This window comes from Alternaria novae-zelandiae (assembly GCF_023758075.1).
Source record: "Alternaria novae-zelandiae strain BMP 2774 chromosome Unknown scaffold_8, whole genome shotgun sequence".
In the NCBI taxonomy this organism is placed as follows: Eukaryota; Fungi; Ascomycota; class Dothideomycetes; order Pleosporales; family Pleosporaceae; genus Alternaria; species Alternaria novae-zelandiae.
Window position 1 is genome coordinate 640652 of NW_026056968.1, and position 15060 is coordinate 655711.

At 50.6% G+C, this 15060-nt stretch overlaps 5 protein-coding genes across 5 annotated transcripts; 3 read left to right on the plus strand and 2 right to left on the minus strand.

Moving 5' to 3' along the window:
• Positions 1-5063: 5063 nt before the first annotated feature.
• On the plus strand, positions 5064-6650 carry J4E88_004696 (uncharacterized protein; the record flags this gene model as incomplete). Its single annotated transcript, XM_049398340.1, has 3 exons — positions 5064-5268; positions 5331-5627; positions 5683-6650. The coding sequence occupies 3 exons, from the start codon at positions 5064-5066 to the stop codon at positions 6648-6650; spliced, it is 1470 nt and encodes a 489-aa protein (XP_049255901.1).
• Positions 6651-6729: 79 nt separating this feature from the next.
• On the minus strand, positions 6730-9215 carry J4E88_004697 (uncharacterized protein; the record flags this gene model as incomplete). The annotated part of the gene is made up of 4 exons (XM_049398341.1): positions 6730-7807; positions 7970-8428; positions 8561-8844; positions 8898-9215. The coding sequence occupies 4 exons, from the start codon at positions 9213-9215 to the stop codon at positions 6730-6732; spliced, it is 2139 nt and encodes a 712-aa protein (XP_049255902.1).
• A 387-nt stretch (positions 9216-9602) lies between these two features.
• On the minus strand, positions 9603-11294 carry J4E88_004698 (uncharacterized protein; the record flags this gene model as incomplete). Its single annotated transcript, XM_049398342.1, has 1 exon — positions 9603-11294. One exon carries the CDS (start codon positions 11292-11294, stop codon positions 9603-9605), a length of 1692 nt encoding a protein of 563 aa, XP_049255903.1.
• A 694-nt stretch (positions 11295-11988) lies between these two features.
• J4E88_004699 (uncharacterized protein) lies at positions 11989-13404 on the plus strand (the record flags this gene model as incomplete). The annotated part of the gene is made up of 1 exon (XM_049398343.1): positions 11989-13404. One exon carries the CDS (start codon positions 11989-11991, stop codon positions 13402-13404), a length of 1416 nt encoding a protein of 471 aa, XP_049255904.1.
• A 469-nt stretch (positions 13405-13873) lies between these two features.
• On the plus strand, positions 13874-15019 carry J4E88_004700 (uncharacterized protein; the record flags this gene model as incomplete). Its single annotated transcript, XM_049398344.1, has 1 exon — positions 13874-15019. One exon carries the CDS (start codon positions 13874-13876, stop codon positions 15017-15019), a length of 1146 nt encoding a protein of 381 aa, XP_049255905.1.
• Positions 15020-15060: the final 41 nt, after the last annotated feature.

A 15060-nucleotide genomic window follows, 5' to 3' on the forward strand; every position in this document is an offset into this window, starting at 1 on the left:
CCGCGATGCTTCGTCGGCTGTCAACTATTTGCATTTCGGTAAGCAATGCTGTGGAAGATCTCTCGACGAGATTGAGACAGTTCCCCAAGGTGTGACTCGTGTCTCTTGCGAGTCTTTCCGATGGTAATTCGTTTCGTTGATTGCCGCCAAGGTAGAAAAGTTCCTTATCGTTCTGAAAATGTATCAAGGACCGCAGTTGCTGGTCCACATCCGCAAGGCTAGAATTGAAGCGATGAAGCAGCTTTCTCCAGTATGTAACCCGCTGTTGCATGACATCTTCATCCAGCGTGTCTTGGCGTATGCAATGCAATGAATCGCGTATGACATCGGTCAGATTATGACAATCATCGTGAATAATTCTGAACAGTATCTGGAGTGGATCTAATAGTAGGATCACGAGGTCAGTGTATGTCTTTTATGCGTATCGTACAGAGACGCTTACCGTGTATCGTTTCCTTGCCTTTTCCTGTCGACTGCAAAGCAGCTTGAAACTCGCCTATTACGGAGAAAGGTATATGGAGGCGTTCGATGTGCGATGGCATATCAAGCGTGGTAAACGTGTCGCCAAGCATCGCGGAAGATGAGGATCCAGCTTTGATAGGATAATATGGAATTACCCGGTCATAATCGTGGGCTCGGTACTCGGAATGGTTACTCCTTGCCCGATTCAAATCGATTTTGTCTGCTGTGTTGTGTGTGGTTCTAGTCGGTGAGATGCCACTTTTGCGGTTCCGGCTTGACTTCCGTTCGATGGCGAATCTCGTATTCCGCTGTCGAGCTGATGATATCGCTCCTACAGCGTCAATTGTAGCGCCCGTGACATGTGCACGGCTCATCTTAGCTTCCGCCGATGAGTGCAGAAATGTTACACCCGCGGGCTTTTTTGCTGGGACGACTAACAAACTGTTAGTCTTTCTGGGTGAATCAACTGGGCGTGATGACGGTAAAGTTTCCTGACGTCTACATGTGCGATCTGAAAGTCGATGCATCTGTGGAACGACTGATTGCCAACAAGATTTACGTGAGATGTACGAATTGGAAGTCTCTCATACGCTCTCTGTGCGGCGTTGCGGAAACATGTATGCTCCAGAGAATGCTCATACTTACAGGGATGGGTATCGGGTAAACCAGCATGTGGTAGCTGATCATCCACTGCAACATTTACATTTGATGCGAGCGAAGATCTTGCCGATTCTGGATGCGCAGCTGCAGTAGAGAGAGGGCGTTGTTGCGCAGCCCAGCTCTCAATGCGATGGCTCTGAGGTTCCTCCGTGTTCGGAGCATTGTCACGTACTATCTTGAGTTTGGAACGAGCGACATCCTTCTGCTGGTCTTGATCGGTACTCCACCCAACCCTAGTGAAGGGCAGCGGATCTAGTAGCACAATAGCTGGCATCGTCAGAATATTTGCAACTAGTCTTGGAGTCATTTGGGAAATTCCCTTTGCATACCAAATTTACAACCGTCAATCCGCCTTGTAAATATTGTTACCCTCTCTTCCCATGCAATAGGGTACTCGGTGTCAGAGCCCTTTACATAAGCGCCGGGACTTGGGCACAATTTCACGTTGCGACGCAAGATATTAGCAGTTGTTTGCAACTTATGAACCTTCCCACAGCCTTCAAGCATGCAATTGACTTTCGGACGTAGATTGCTGAGCAGCTGACTGCGGAAGTTTGAAGCCACAGGAAGTAAAGGAATTACAGGCCGGAACCAGGTCAGCGAAGAACAATCAGGACTAGAGGAGTGATTCAGCCACCGCGCTGGCTTCTTGTCATCGAATGATTCGCCTGCAAAGCCGGACCCATCCAAATGTTTTTCGAACACACCTGGTGGAATTTGGAAGGTGGCACCCAGGTAATCAATCAATGAAGGATTTAGATCTTCCACAAAGATCATTCTGAGATGACACCGAGCTGGAGTACGCCTTAACGTATTCCGGAAGTCCTCATATGTCGGTGCCGAACGCGAGTGTGCATCAGGCCAGAGAGCTTGGAGAGTAGAGGCACTAGGCTGCTGTGTCTCAAGTATATCATATAACATGATGTGTGAACTCCAAATGTGCCGTGTAGTTACGGCACTAGCATGATGTAGATTCGAAAAGCGGTTGGCCGATGTGAGCAGACCCATGCGATAGATCTCTGCCTCATTGTTGTTCGTCGCCTGTTGCACCTCCTGTTGTTGCTGCTTTGGTTTTTGTCGGAGTTTCCCGCTTGACTCCAATGCTATTAAGACTGCTTTCCAGAGCTTGCTCAGCTCTGGTCGTCGCGGTGCATCGCCTTCGGGTCGCTGCCTGATTGGTTCACGCTCTGGTGAACGCGATTGCTGTAATCGATCCCTCGCGTTTCTGTCCTTCACTTTCGGAGATTCTTCTCTTTTTATCGCTTCTTCTTCGGAGACTGCATCTGCTCGAAACTTTGCTCTCCCACGTTCGCGCATCCCCCCAGAAGAAGCTGCCCGTTCTGGTCGCACTATTGACTGTTCCACGGACTTGGGTTCGCTAGTCCGACATAGATCTCGGATGGACGGCTGATCTATTGAAGAGGAACGAGATGAGGGTAGAGCGATTGCGCTTGCGCTGGTCGTCCGGCACTCTGACGGTAATCGTCTCGGGTGGCGGGTCTGTAGATCATCGAGTGATGTGCGGGGTCTTTCCTGTTGTTGAAGGATGAGAGATGGTGCGGAACTCGTCAAGATCTTACTGCGGTAATCTGCACTTGGAGTTCTAGAGTGTCCAGAACTGCAATCATCAATCGATCCGTCCTTGGTCTTGTAGTCTGCCCGTGGGTGAGCGTCATTTTGGCCATTGTCCTGCTGCAAATCCTCAAATGCTGGCCCATCGTCTCGCGTGTAACCCGGTGAATCTTTGGGACTGTATACACTGTCTTCCGAACTCCTTTCATGACCACATGTTGCTTGTTGGTCGTCCTCCATCTCTGCGCCTACGACCCACGCTCGTGTTCACCGGCAAGGCAACGTTGACCCCTGCAATTTTCTTGTTTGGCCCTCGCTAATGTGTCCAGGGTTTGTGTTCAGCGTTTCCGCGCATCAATGAGAAAGACGTTGTATGCCCATTGTTGTATCGTGGTTCGTAGCTGTTAGTTTCAGGTGCGGCTGAAGAAGTATAGGTCGGCGTTCTGCATAGATGCAGGTTGAATTTGCGGTTGTATCACTGATGTGAGGCCGGAGGTAAGCCCGGTGACAGTCGGGCTGTCCAGTATCGAGGTAAGCGCCTGGTGGCACAGTCGTGCAGTGTGCGTGCAGCTACATGCATGCGACGTATCACACATACGCCAAAACGTCTGCGGGGCGGCTTAAAAACCAGTCGAGAGCCGCACTTCCCGCAAGGAAATTTACACCACATCAATTGGAACCTGCACATCCGCATATACTGTATGAAAGAAGTAATATCAGCTTGAAATCCAGATATTCCATACTTCAGATGCGTGTTGTGAATCAGCTCCAAGCGCGTGATTCTTGAATACCGAGGTAGCGATGGCGAACCTACGCTTTGCAGTCTCTTTTCAAAGTCAGTCAATTTAAAATATAGTTCTATGTCTAAACTGACCATGTCAACAGGGCTAATTCCGTTCTTCGGCTATCATCATATGTTGATGATTCTGCTGACTGTCGTGATTGTACTGAATTGTAAGCTGCTGATCTGAAGTTCATGGATTAGTATCATGCTTACTGTATCCATAGCAATATCTCTGGCTGGGTGCGCAAGCTATTCGACCATGACAAACATCTACGTCCTCGGTTTATCGTATACGAACTCGACTTCGAAACGTACTACTGAAGGTCATGATGTGTTGCTTGACACACTGAATGGCCTGAAAGGATCCGCCGAGCTTGAAGTCCGAGCGGGCTACTTTGGGATGTGCGTGCGCCAACGTGGTATCGTCTGGCTTTGTAGCTCCGACCACAATGGTCTGGCGCAGCAAATTGGGTACGAAAACGACCCGCTGAACTTGATAGGTGCTGCTGCAGAGTTCAAGAACGAAGTTCTCTTCTCCGGTCTTCTATTCATTGCTGTAGTCCTCGCATTTGTCACTATATTGCTTCTCGCAACATTTCCGGGGTGGCATGAAGAGCGAGATGAACGAACTGGGTCTGACGTAGATGTAAGACCCTTTCCGTCGCGTCCCGTCTCACAAGTTGCGCTCGCAGCGAGTTTTGTTGCTGCAGCGCAGCTACTTATCGCGAGTTTGTGGCAGCATGTGGGATCTGTCGGTGCAGCTGCAATGGCAGAGTCAGCCAACTACGGGAATATCCGAACGGATATCGGAGTCAGCGCAATCACTATGGTCTGGGTTGCCTTTACGTTACAGATTACTGTTGCTATAGGTCTACTCGTTATGGTTCTTTCCATTGTCATATTAGATAGATTGACCGATAACGATTCGGATTAATGTTGCGCGCCAGGAACGTAGGAGAACAGGAGTAATGTTGACGAGAGTTCACGGTAGATGACCCTAGGCCTCCTCAGATCCATGTGAAGCGAGATGACGCATGGGGAAAATAGATCCAATTGGAAGCAGGCCCGTGCTAAGTGCGCGCTCTCCGAGGCCACCTAGGTATTTCGAAGCCTCATCTTGACCGGATGCACCCACATTCTAGCATCTTCACTGGGAATCAGGATATATTATTACTAGCAACGAACGCATACAGAGATTACCTCAGGAACCTCGTAGATGCACGTGAATCATTTCGATGACGTACATGGGTAGCTTCCTGGGCTTCTCGGTGGCCAAACTGGTTCCGCACCCCAACGAACAATACCATCGGCGACAACACCGACATTCTCGTCCCACAGCTGATGGATCGCGGATCATCTCCGTGGTAGGGAATATGCAGCGCGAAGATGTGGGCTTCTACCCCGCACATCTGGGGTAAAGCCGCAACTGGTATATCCGGATGCGTTGTTCCGCTATGGGATAACGAAGTAAGATGGATATTCTGAACTATATAACCATTGACCAAAGCTATACGGAAGGTGCAAGAACCTTCGCTCACAATAGGCTACCTAGAGTTGCTCAGCTATCGTATACGAGGATATTACCATGGACAAGCCTATAGAACCCGAGAAGCAGGAACACCTCGAAGATGTCGACATCGACACGGTCAAACACCATGATGAGACGCTACAAGAGCATGGGGAGATAGACGTCTATGACGAAAAGTACAACAAGAAACTCAACCGGCAACTAGACCTACGCGTTCTACCCCTATGTTGCTGGGTATATCTCTTGAATTTTCTTGACAGGGGTATGGTCCTCATCATCTCGTACCGTCTCAGCACCCGAGTCAATCGCTAAAATTGATAACAGGAAACATTGGCAATGCTCGTGTGCTCAACACAGAGACAGGAGACGACATGCTCAGTAATACGGGCCTGACACCTCACGGCTATGCTCTGACCGTCACTCTCTTCTCCGTCGCGTATGCCGTGTTCGAGATACCAAGCAACTTCGTCATGAAGCACTACATCCGACCTTCTAGATGGCTCGGTATCCTTCTTTTCGCATGGGGAGCCTTAACGATCGGGTTTGCGGGTGTACAGAACAGTGCCACCATCATCGCTTTGAGGTTCTTGATTGGAGTTTTTGAAGCCGGCTTCTTTCCTGGTGTGTCATGATGATACGTGAAGGTTGATGAACTTGTGCTGATTATGTATCGTAGGAATTGTCTACTTCATCACGATCTGGTACCGCTATAACGAGCGGGCTGTTCGCATCGCTCTCGTCATTGCGTTCTGCAATCTCGCTGGTGCCTTCGGAGGTGCCATCGCATTCGGAGTCGGCCACATCAACGGAGTGGCAGGTCTTGAAGGCTTCCGCTGGCTCTTCATCATCGAAGGCATTATCACACTATTATCGGCGTTCCTCTTGTGGTTTTTCTTGCCCGACTACCCAGCTCGAGCGGAGTGGCTCAGCAACGCCGAAAAGAAATTCGCTGTTGATCGCCTGGCCGACCGAGGTGGTGGATACAACCAGGAGCATGCTAGCAGGAAAGAGATTCTGGACACCTGCTTTAGTCCACGCATGCTGCTACACTACATTGCCTATGTAGCCGACGTCGTTCCCCAGGGGTCATTCACGTTCTTTACGCCCACTATCGTTACTGGACTAGGTTACGAGTCCATTCATGCACAACTTCTGACTGTCCCACCATGGGTCGTGGGCTTCTTCGTAGCCATCACAATTTCTTACTCTGCGGACCACTTCAACGCTCGTGGGTGGCATATCACCATCGCATCACTCATAGGAGGGACTGGCTGGCTGACCGCTGGCCTTCTTCCCGCCGACGCCTATGTTCAGCGCTACGGCTGCCTATGTATGGCCGCTGCAGGTGCCTTCCCTGCAGCACCTTCCATGACGAATTGGGTGACCTGCAACTCGCCAAGCTTCCTCACCTTGCCACTCGCAATCGCGCTGCACAACAGCTGCGCAGGTATTGGTCAGATCATTGCGCAATGGATTTGGATGAACGACGAGCGAAGTCAAGGCTTCCCGACAGGCAACTTCGTGTGTGCGGCGTGTAGTTTCCTGGTGGCGGCAATCGCTACGACACTCAGGCTGTGGTATGGGAGAATGAACAAGCTTGAGAGGTCAGACAGTAGGGGTGATCAGAGGGTTTGGGCATTGTAGCGATATTAATCGGGTGGCATAACCCTTGATACAAATGTCGCACTATGATATCAAGAAGAAATGACCGTCTATATCCCTATTACTGCTTTGACAACCATCGTTTCAAGGCTTTCGTCATGACCTCATGCGTCCGACTCGTCAGGTGCCCTGAATTGTACCAAAAGTACGTATCCAAGTCCGTGCATCCATATTGGCTTGGATTTGTCAGGATATCTGGCTGATTATATCCAGGGCAATAGTCGGTGATGTTTTTGAAACCGTATTCTTGGGAATGATCCAAAACGTAGTTCAAAACACTGTTCACATCGAACTGAAGCACTTCCACGTCCTTATGACTGGACTGAAAGGCGTTGGCATGTGCAGCGTGGATCTTGTTGAAAGAAGTAACGAGCGACGCGTTGACATTGGGCGTGCCTGGCCCACGATCCAGAGGCGGTAGATTCATGAAAAGGAAGTTCTTGTAGCCAAGTTCATAGATCTTCTCCACGTTCTCAAAAACTCGGTCCTGAATCTTCTCGTAGAGTGGTGCAAAGGATGCGTTCTTTCCTTGAGTTGATACAAGGTCATTGATATCGTTGATGCCGATCCATATCGCTACGAGTGCTTTCTTCTTGTTTAGGTGTATTGATTCGAGAGCTGGATTGCCGTAGGAGGCAAACTGTTCGATCTGACGTTCGAGTGAGACAGTATGGTTGTGATGAAGGGGTGTGAATCCAGCTTCCTCGATAGTGTTCGCGCCAGCGTATGCAAAGTCCCAGAGCTGCATATTGCACTCTCTTGGATTGTGCAAACCATCCTCGACACCACATCCAGTCAAAAGCTCCACCCAATTAGGGCCACCTTCTGCCGTTCCCGTAAGGTTCTGCACGATGCGATTCGAGAAGAGCTGTGCGGGCGTAAAAGAGAAGTTGAATTCATCGCCAATGAAGGTGTAGTTTTGGTGGCCGAGAGTACCCTGCACGTACGTGTAGCTATCCCCAAAGGCTATCAGAGATTCTGTGGAATGCCATTTAAAAGAACTTTGTTTCTGCTTCGAATGCGCGGGGGCAGCAATTGCATGCACAAAGAGTGTCAAGAAGACGCTTGAACTCGCGGTGAGCTTCATATCGGCAAAGCGGAAAACGTTTTCGAAGGCTTGATGATCGTCATAATGATCTCTAAGAAGCTTGGCTACTATTTATATCGGTGCAGTCGGTATAGATGGATCCTCGGCAGCGTGGGTTTAACGGAACAATTACCCCCGACTGGTGGCGCTGCGGGAAATCTGGAGCTGGACTTTTCCGGGGTAGATGGACGATAATGCGGGGTATCCCACTTACCCCGAGCCTCGTTCAGGCGTAGCATCAAGTAAGGACCACAAAGCAGCTTCCGAGTTTGCAGGCTCGTCCTTGGAGGAAATACAGTCGTGGTAATGTCGTACGCCTTTGTACTCGTACCACCATCGACCTGGATGATCACGCGTTGGATCTGCTTTTACAAAGCCCATATCTTGCAAAGTCCATATTGGGTCAACTTTATTTTCTTTTTGTCCACAAGCAAGTAGAGCAGTGACGAAAGGCTGCAACGATGCAACATGAGCCAACGGGACACCCATTCTCAACGGTAAGTCCTGCCACCACCAATTCGAGGCGTTCATGCAGAAAAATGGACCAAGGATTCTGATGGCATCAAGGTAGACGTCTTCCCTGGTGTTGGAATAATCCACGATAGGCCGTAGCGTTTCAGAAATGAGGCCGAGCATACCGTATAGCTTGTCTCGGGGGTCTTCGCAGCCCATGCTAGAGAATTGACGTAGTAGATTGCACAGTAGATGCGAATACCCAGGTCGAACAGGCTCTGCGTGTGCATAACGATTAGAAAGTAAATATGTCATTGGCGACAGAGTTGGATGTTGCAGAAATCCAGCAAACAATGCAGCCTTGAAGAGGACATCCCAGTCCATCCAGACGTGACCGCACAGGATATGTGCCTTTTTGGGCAACATTACTTCCTGCACGATCCATAGACGCGTGAAGTAACGGTTTCTCAGGATAGCCTCAGTATTCTCGGCATTCCTGTTCTTGGAGTACCTTCGCGCTGCTCTTAACGAAGACAGATCCAACCAAACGATGACATAGATGCATTCGGAGTAAATTCGAGCCATTAGGCGAACTTGATGATTGCGTTCCGCCGTGTCCTGCTGGTTGATACATATCTGAGTGATGAGATCAGTCCATGCATGTATAGCCAAGTAGATGTAGGACCTACCTGATCGATCCAGAGGTACTGGGTATTGGCTTCGTCTGAGCGAAAGGCGGAAAGGAAATCGAACAAGTTCATTCTAACAGCGAGCAGCTTGTTATCGATAGCGATATACCTATTATCTGATGATCCACCCCAAGTGTATGACAGAGCGATGAACTCGGGTGCAGTGTTGATGTCGAATATCTCAAGTTCGCAGTAAATGAAGTCGCGCTTGTATAGCGTATTGGCCACAGGTTGAGATCGCAACAATCTTGCGAGACGGATCTGCTGCTTCGATCCGTCCAGTTCTCTATACCTGTAGAAGTCCGATGTCTGCGGCATTCTCGCTGCGTTGCCGACTGAGTTGTCGGACTTGTCCACCTCATCAATCAAAGACTGAATGGTATGCTCCGGTACCAAGATAAGCCTAGAGTTGAGCTCAAATCGGATCTAGCGCCTCGTAGAAAATAAGGTAACGAAGCGCAAAGCGATTCAGTGAAGTCGTGTATGAAGGCAAAAGCGAACGAAGAAGTGAGGACTAAGGCGTTTAGCACAGCCCCCACCTCAGCCGCAGACTAGTATTTTGGGCTCTTTTCTCCACTCAACCGGCTTATGAATGGACCTTTGATGAGCGCGTTGCCCGACGACTGCCTTGGCAATAGGGTTTGTTATCTAAAATGGTATTAATGCTACAAGGTACAATGGTGGTACAGAAGAAGCGGCACAGCCTTACTCTTCGAAGAAGTCACCCCAGCTAAACCCACCACCATCACCACCGTCTCCAGCATCACCACCACCCTGTCCACCCTGTCCACCCCAAAAGTCCTGATCTTGACCCCGAGATCCGACCCCAGGATCTTCGCCCCAGACATCTTCACCCACTTGTCCTGTGCCTGACTGTTGATCGGGGTTGGGTTGATACGGATCGGTCGCTTGTGGGGAAGCATCGTCTTCTTGTTGCCTGGCTTCTCGCCCTCTTTGCATAGCTTCGTAGCCAGCCATTGTAGCTGCACCTGTCGCTGCACCCTCTCCAGCTCCAAGTCTGCGCGCTGCAGTGCCGACCTCACCTGCAATACCGCTTTCGCCAGCAGCACCTACGGCCCCAGCACCAGCAGCACCCGCTTCACCAGCTGCAGCACCTCCCGCGGCTTCACCACTGCCACCTACCCATGGCATCCACATTGGCCACATGCCACCAGAACCACTATGTCGACTGAAATAGTCAAAGTCGATGCTAACAGCTGTAGCAAGCATTACGGCGCGTTGATCAAGGGTCATGCCAGGGTAGTCTTCAAGTGATGGTCGGCTCTGCTCACCAGTTTTGGAAACCAAGCCTGACGGCTCACTTGCCAGCCCGGCAGCGTCCATTCTCAACGCATAAACACCCGTATCAGTGAATATTTCGCGCGCGAAGCCTCCGAAGTTGCGGTTAACAGAACCCGCTAGCCGCCCGTCTTCAGACATCAAGCTGAAGTCCCAGGACAAAAAGGGTTCGTCAACCCTGGCAAACTGGAGCATGCCCACTTCTCGGGTATCGCCTTCTGCTACTGCCACGGCTTTAGAGTCTGAGATTGGCAGGTCACCAGAGGACAGTTGGGGCGCGTCTGGTCCTGCGGCGGCGTCCTCGAGATTCCTTGCGAGATACAGGTTGTACTTCCTTCGTAATGGTGCCCACTCCTGTTCCGAAGCTCCGATAATCCTCATGTCTTGGAGTGCCAAAGTTGAGACATTTGCGCTCGTTTGGTTGGCTATGCTTCTGACACTCGTGCCTTGCAGACTTGCCGAGCTGGTATAGGTGCTCTCATCGGGCCCTACCGCATCATACACGCGTATTCTCGAGTTGATCCAGCTGAAAGGTCTATGAAACCTTAGTATTTCCTTTTCGTCCCGGTCAAAGACGTGAGTCGTGAAGCTGCGGTGCGTCTTGAACATTTGTCTCGCCATGGCGTTCCCTATGCCATGGTCTTGCTCGGCGAGATATCCAATATGATTACCGTGCGGGTCCATGATAACGTAGCGGTTCGCTTGCTCGAAGCCCATGAGCACGTTCATCATCTCCAACTGTCGTTGTACTATAAGAGAGGAGTTGTCCAGAAGACGCATGGCGGGGTGTGTCTGCTTTAGGACGGCGTTTGGGTCTTCGGGTATGTATACGGGCGTTACGAGGTTGTTCTCGGAGTCGGGCGTGGTCGAGAGGGCGTTGGACACGGCGTCGACTTTCGATGTCTCTTTGGGGGCTCCATCATGCGTGTTTGATGAGGAATCGTTGCTAGGTGGTCTCGTAGAATATGCTGAGGTCGTTGGCGGCGTCGTGTTGCGCGGTAGGCGACTGCGAAAGGCTAACCGTGGTGTGGTTTTCGTGGTGATCGATCGAGCACCCTGGCGTGGCAGTCGTAAAGACCATCTTGCCGCTGGCAGCATCTTGAAGGCTGTTCCGTATATATCTAGAGCTGCGGTATGTTTGGAGTAAGTCTCTGATCAGGCAGGTAACATTCGTGTAAGAGGTGCAGATGCCTAATCGCTTTCGCGTGGCGTCACGAAGACGTTCTTTACTTTCTCGGAGGTAGCTGCTCTTATTACGTCACAACAGGCGTCCCTAGGGCAAGCACAAGCCCCAACCGCAGTCTGCGGGTATCGTGAAGCATATGTCGTGTGCGACTGTCAATGCCCGCTATGCGCACTCAAAAGCCAGTGGTACGGTGGCTGTCGAGTGTTAGGAACTGGACTGCTGTGCGGTCGGCCAAGACGGCCAATCAAATCCGGCCTTGGCAAACAGTCATCTCCAAACTTTTTGCGCTCTCCTCTCACCTTCAGCACCACTCCACCATGAAGCTCGCAACGCTCGTCGACGACGCCATTACCTGAAGTCGCAAAGGCCGGGTAAGTACCATTCATTCCCATTCACATGTTTCACTGTCTTATGATGACAACTTTTCACTTATACGATTGCCGGCGCATGCATTCACTTGACTGCGTTTGGCTCTCGATGCTGTTTCCGTTACAATAGACTACAACGGTATCTGATCGACATTACTTGCTACACTTCACATTGCCTCAAAACCCGCGCAGGACTAACGCGAGTACAGTTTCGTCGAACATCGAGCTGGACTGAGGCATGTCTTCGACTCAGCAGCTTGAGCATGCTGTTGCTGCAAGCGAGGAGCGCCCAGAGGGTCTACCTCAGCCGAACCAAGAACCAGCCAACGGTGTTTCGAGGAAACCTCGCCCAAAACGACCCAACTATAACGAAATACATGCGAAGCCTCTGCCACTAGACGTATATGCGCTGCCTGCCTTCATCCCGCACAACCCCATTTCTATCGTGCGACTATTCATCAGCCTGATTTCGAAGTCGCTGTGGTCGCCCAAGTCACACATCGTCATCCACAGAGCATACTACTCTGCAGAGACCCAGTCAATCCACGTCACCGATCCGGCCTCCATCCGAGCTCTTTGGGAACAAGGCTTCTGGGGCAAAGGGTCCCTCAGCCGAAGTGAACCACAATGGTTAGTCGCTGAAAAGCGAAGGCGAGGTGCCCAGGCGTCCAAGACAAGCACCGAGGTTACACAATCAAGGCGGGAAGAGCGCAGACAATTCAAGTTAGAGAGAGCCAAGGCGCAGCGCGAGGCTATTGAGCAACAGCTACGGCAAGAAGGCAAGATCGTATCCGACGCCAACATCAACAAGCTCGTAGGTAGCGACGCCAAGGACATCACCAAGCCAGAAGATGCAACAGCAACTCCGGCGATCAATGAAAACACAGATGGCCCTGCCGCACCGGCCGACGCTGAAGCTGATCTAGAGGTTGACATTGTGGATCTTGAGCATCTTCAGCTCACACCCGAAGAGGCTTTCTTCCTGACATACGTCCTTGGTGCTTTGCAAGTCGTCAACGTGGACACCCAGGCTCCCATGGATCTTGCACAACACTACCCAGCATGGTACCTCTTGCGTGTATACTGCGCCCATGCGTCCAGTTCTGGCGAATCCGATGATCTCGAAAGAGCTTTGACGCATCTTCGTACTGCGTACCGTATGAGCAATGACGCTACTCGAGTGGATCCTGCTATGACGTGTATTCCGCCTATTGAGCCTGACAACCCTTTCCTGATGAAATACGTTGTCTTTCACCACTTCCGATCCCTGGGCTGGGTCGTGCGGCCTGGTGTCAAGTTCGCTGTCGACTACTTGCTCTACATTCGCGGTCCTGCGTTCACACATGCCGAGTTTGCGATCATGATCATTCCTTCCTACTCAGCCCCATACTGGACCGAGCAAACGGATGGTCAAGCCCAAGTCAGAGCCGCGGAAAAGGAGCGCAGGGACTGGTGGTGGTTCCATCGCTTGAACCGAGTGCAAACCCAGGTCATGAAGACACTGATGCTGGTCTACGTTGAAGTACCAGCACCGTGGGATGCGGATTATATGAGCTTGGATGGGTTCAAGCTTGACATTGGTAGCATTTTAAAGAAGTACACAGTTCGAGAGTTCGTCTTCAAGAGGTGGAGTCCAAGCAGAAACAGAGATTGAGCTACAGAATACTGGAGTCGATCCCGGCAGAGACGAAGCTGTACGAGTTATGAAAGCCGATGAATACATATACCACATACCAACCTTGACCTACTCCCGCTTACGTCACACACGATGCTTACACCAAGGACTCAATATTGACATTTCAGTGATCCACATTGAGGAGTAAGTATATGCGAATCGAGCATTGACTCAGAGCAAGACTGGGCAGCCGGGCAGGGAAATAGGCGATTGGCCCCTTGATTACACGAATATTTCACTCTCGACGCTCGAGCTCGAGCTTCTTAGAGCACGCCATCAAGTACCCCTCTAATGTATATATATTCAAGACCTTGCCCTGATTTCGATTCGATCGCCCCCTGCATAAACACCCATAACCACACGTGGGAGCTCGACCGTACACACAGCCTTTCGAAGCTCGGGTCGACTTACAGCTTAGTCTTCAATCACAACCACATCGTCGATCACCATGCCGACCTCCCGTCGCGTCGCTGACATCATGATTCCACAAGATGCAGCCCCTCCCGCACAAGGCCCGAACGAGACCAGTTACTTCTTTAGCCTACTCAATCGCGACGTCCGAAACCTAATCTACGATCATATGACGCTTGGTCAAATTCGTAACAAAGACGCGACCCAATGGATTGGCTTCAGAGGTACCTGTCGGCAGGCAAAACAAGAAGCTGAAGAGGAGGGCGTGCGCCATCTATGGATGTATGTCCAGGACATTTGCAGTAAATTCACCAAGACTACAGGGTTTGATCTGAGGCTACCGCGTCAACTGAAAAAGATGGAAGACTTTATTGGACTGACAGAAATGACGCTGATCACCAACGCACCTGTTCACACACTCGACCTTCATCGAGATTGCTGTCCTCGCACTGGTCTCGAGGACTTGCTCTGTATTGAGATCGAGAGTATTGCTCTTCATTACACTGGTAAACAAACACCGGATAGCCCGAAAGATCTGACAGAAGCTGCCGTACTAATGCTATTATGTCTGGTGGAAAAGAGTTGGGAAAATCCCTACAGGATGGGTATCACACCGTGCTCGTTTCATAACAACGACATTACTATCTCGTGGGATTATCGCAGCCTTACTCGCGAGGATGAATACGAGAGCGTCCCAACCTACCAACTCAAGAAAGAACTTTGCAATCGAGGTGTCACATCAAAAGATATGCCACACCGCAAGCCCGCTGTGATAGACGTTCTTCTCTCACAAGATGCCAACAAGCTGCGTGCCATTAACGCCACAACTTCAGAGCCAGCTACAGGCTCTCCGCAAGTACTGGCTGGGAAACGGTTCTATGTTGTAGAGGTAGATGGCTCACTCGATACCATGGCGTTCGAAAGCGATATACCGCCTTTCCATGCGGATACCAACCTTTTCGATTCCCATAAATCAAGATTCTATGCAGACACATCGCTATTTTACGCTACCAACCGACGGAACTCCGTTGGCATGGTGCGTCTGGGTGAGATTCATTATTGCTTTGGTGGAGGCATGTGCGAGTCCTTGATACAAGACGTGTTGGACGAAACGAGGAAAGAGGATCAAGACAGGGGCTCTGTACCAGTTCAGGTCTGCTGGAATGGTATCAAATATGAATAAGAGAATGAAGAAGCAGGAACTAAAGGCGACGCCAGGCTCTA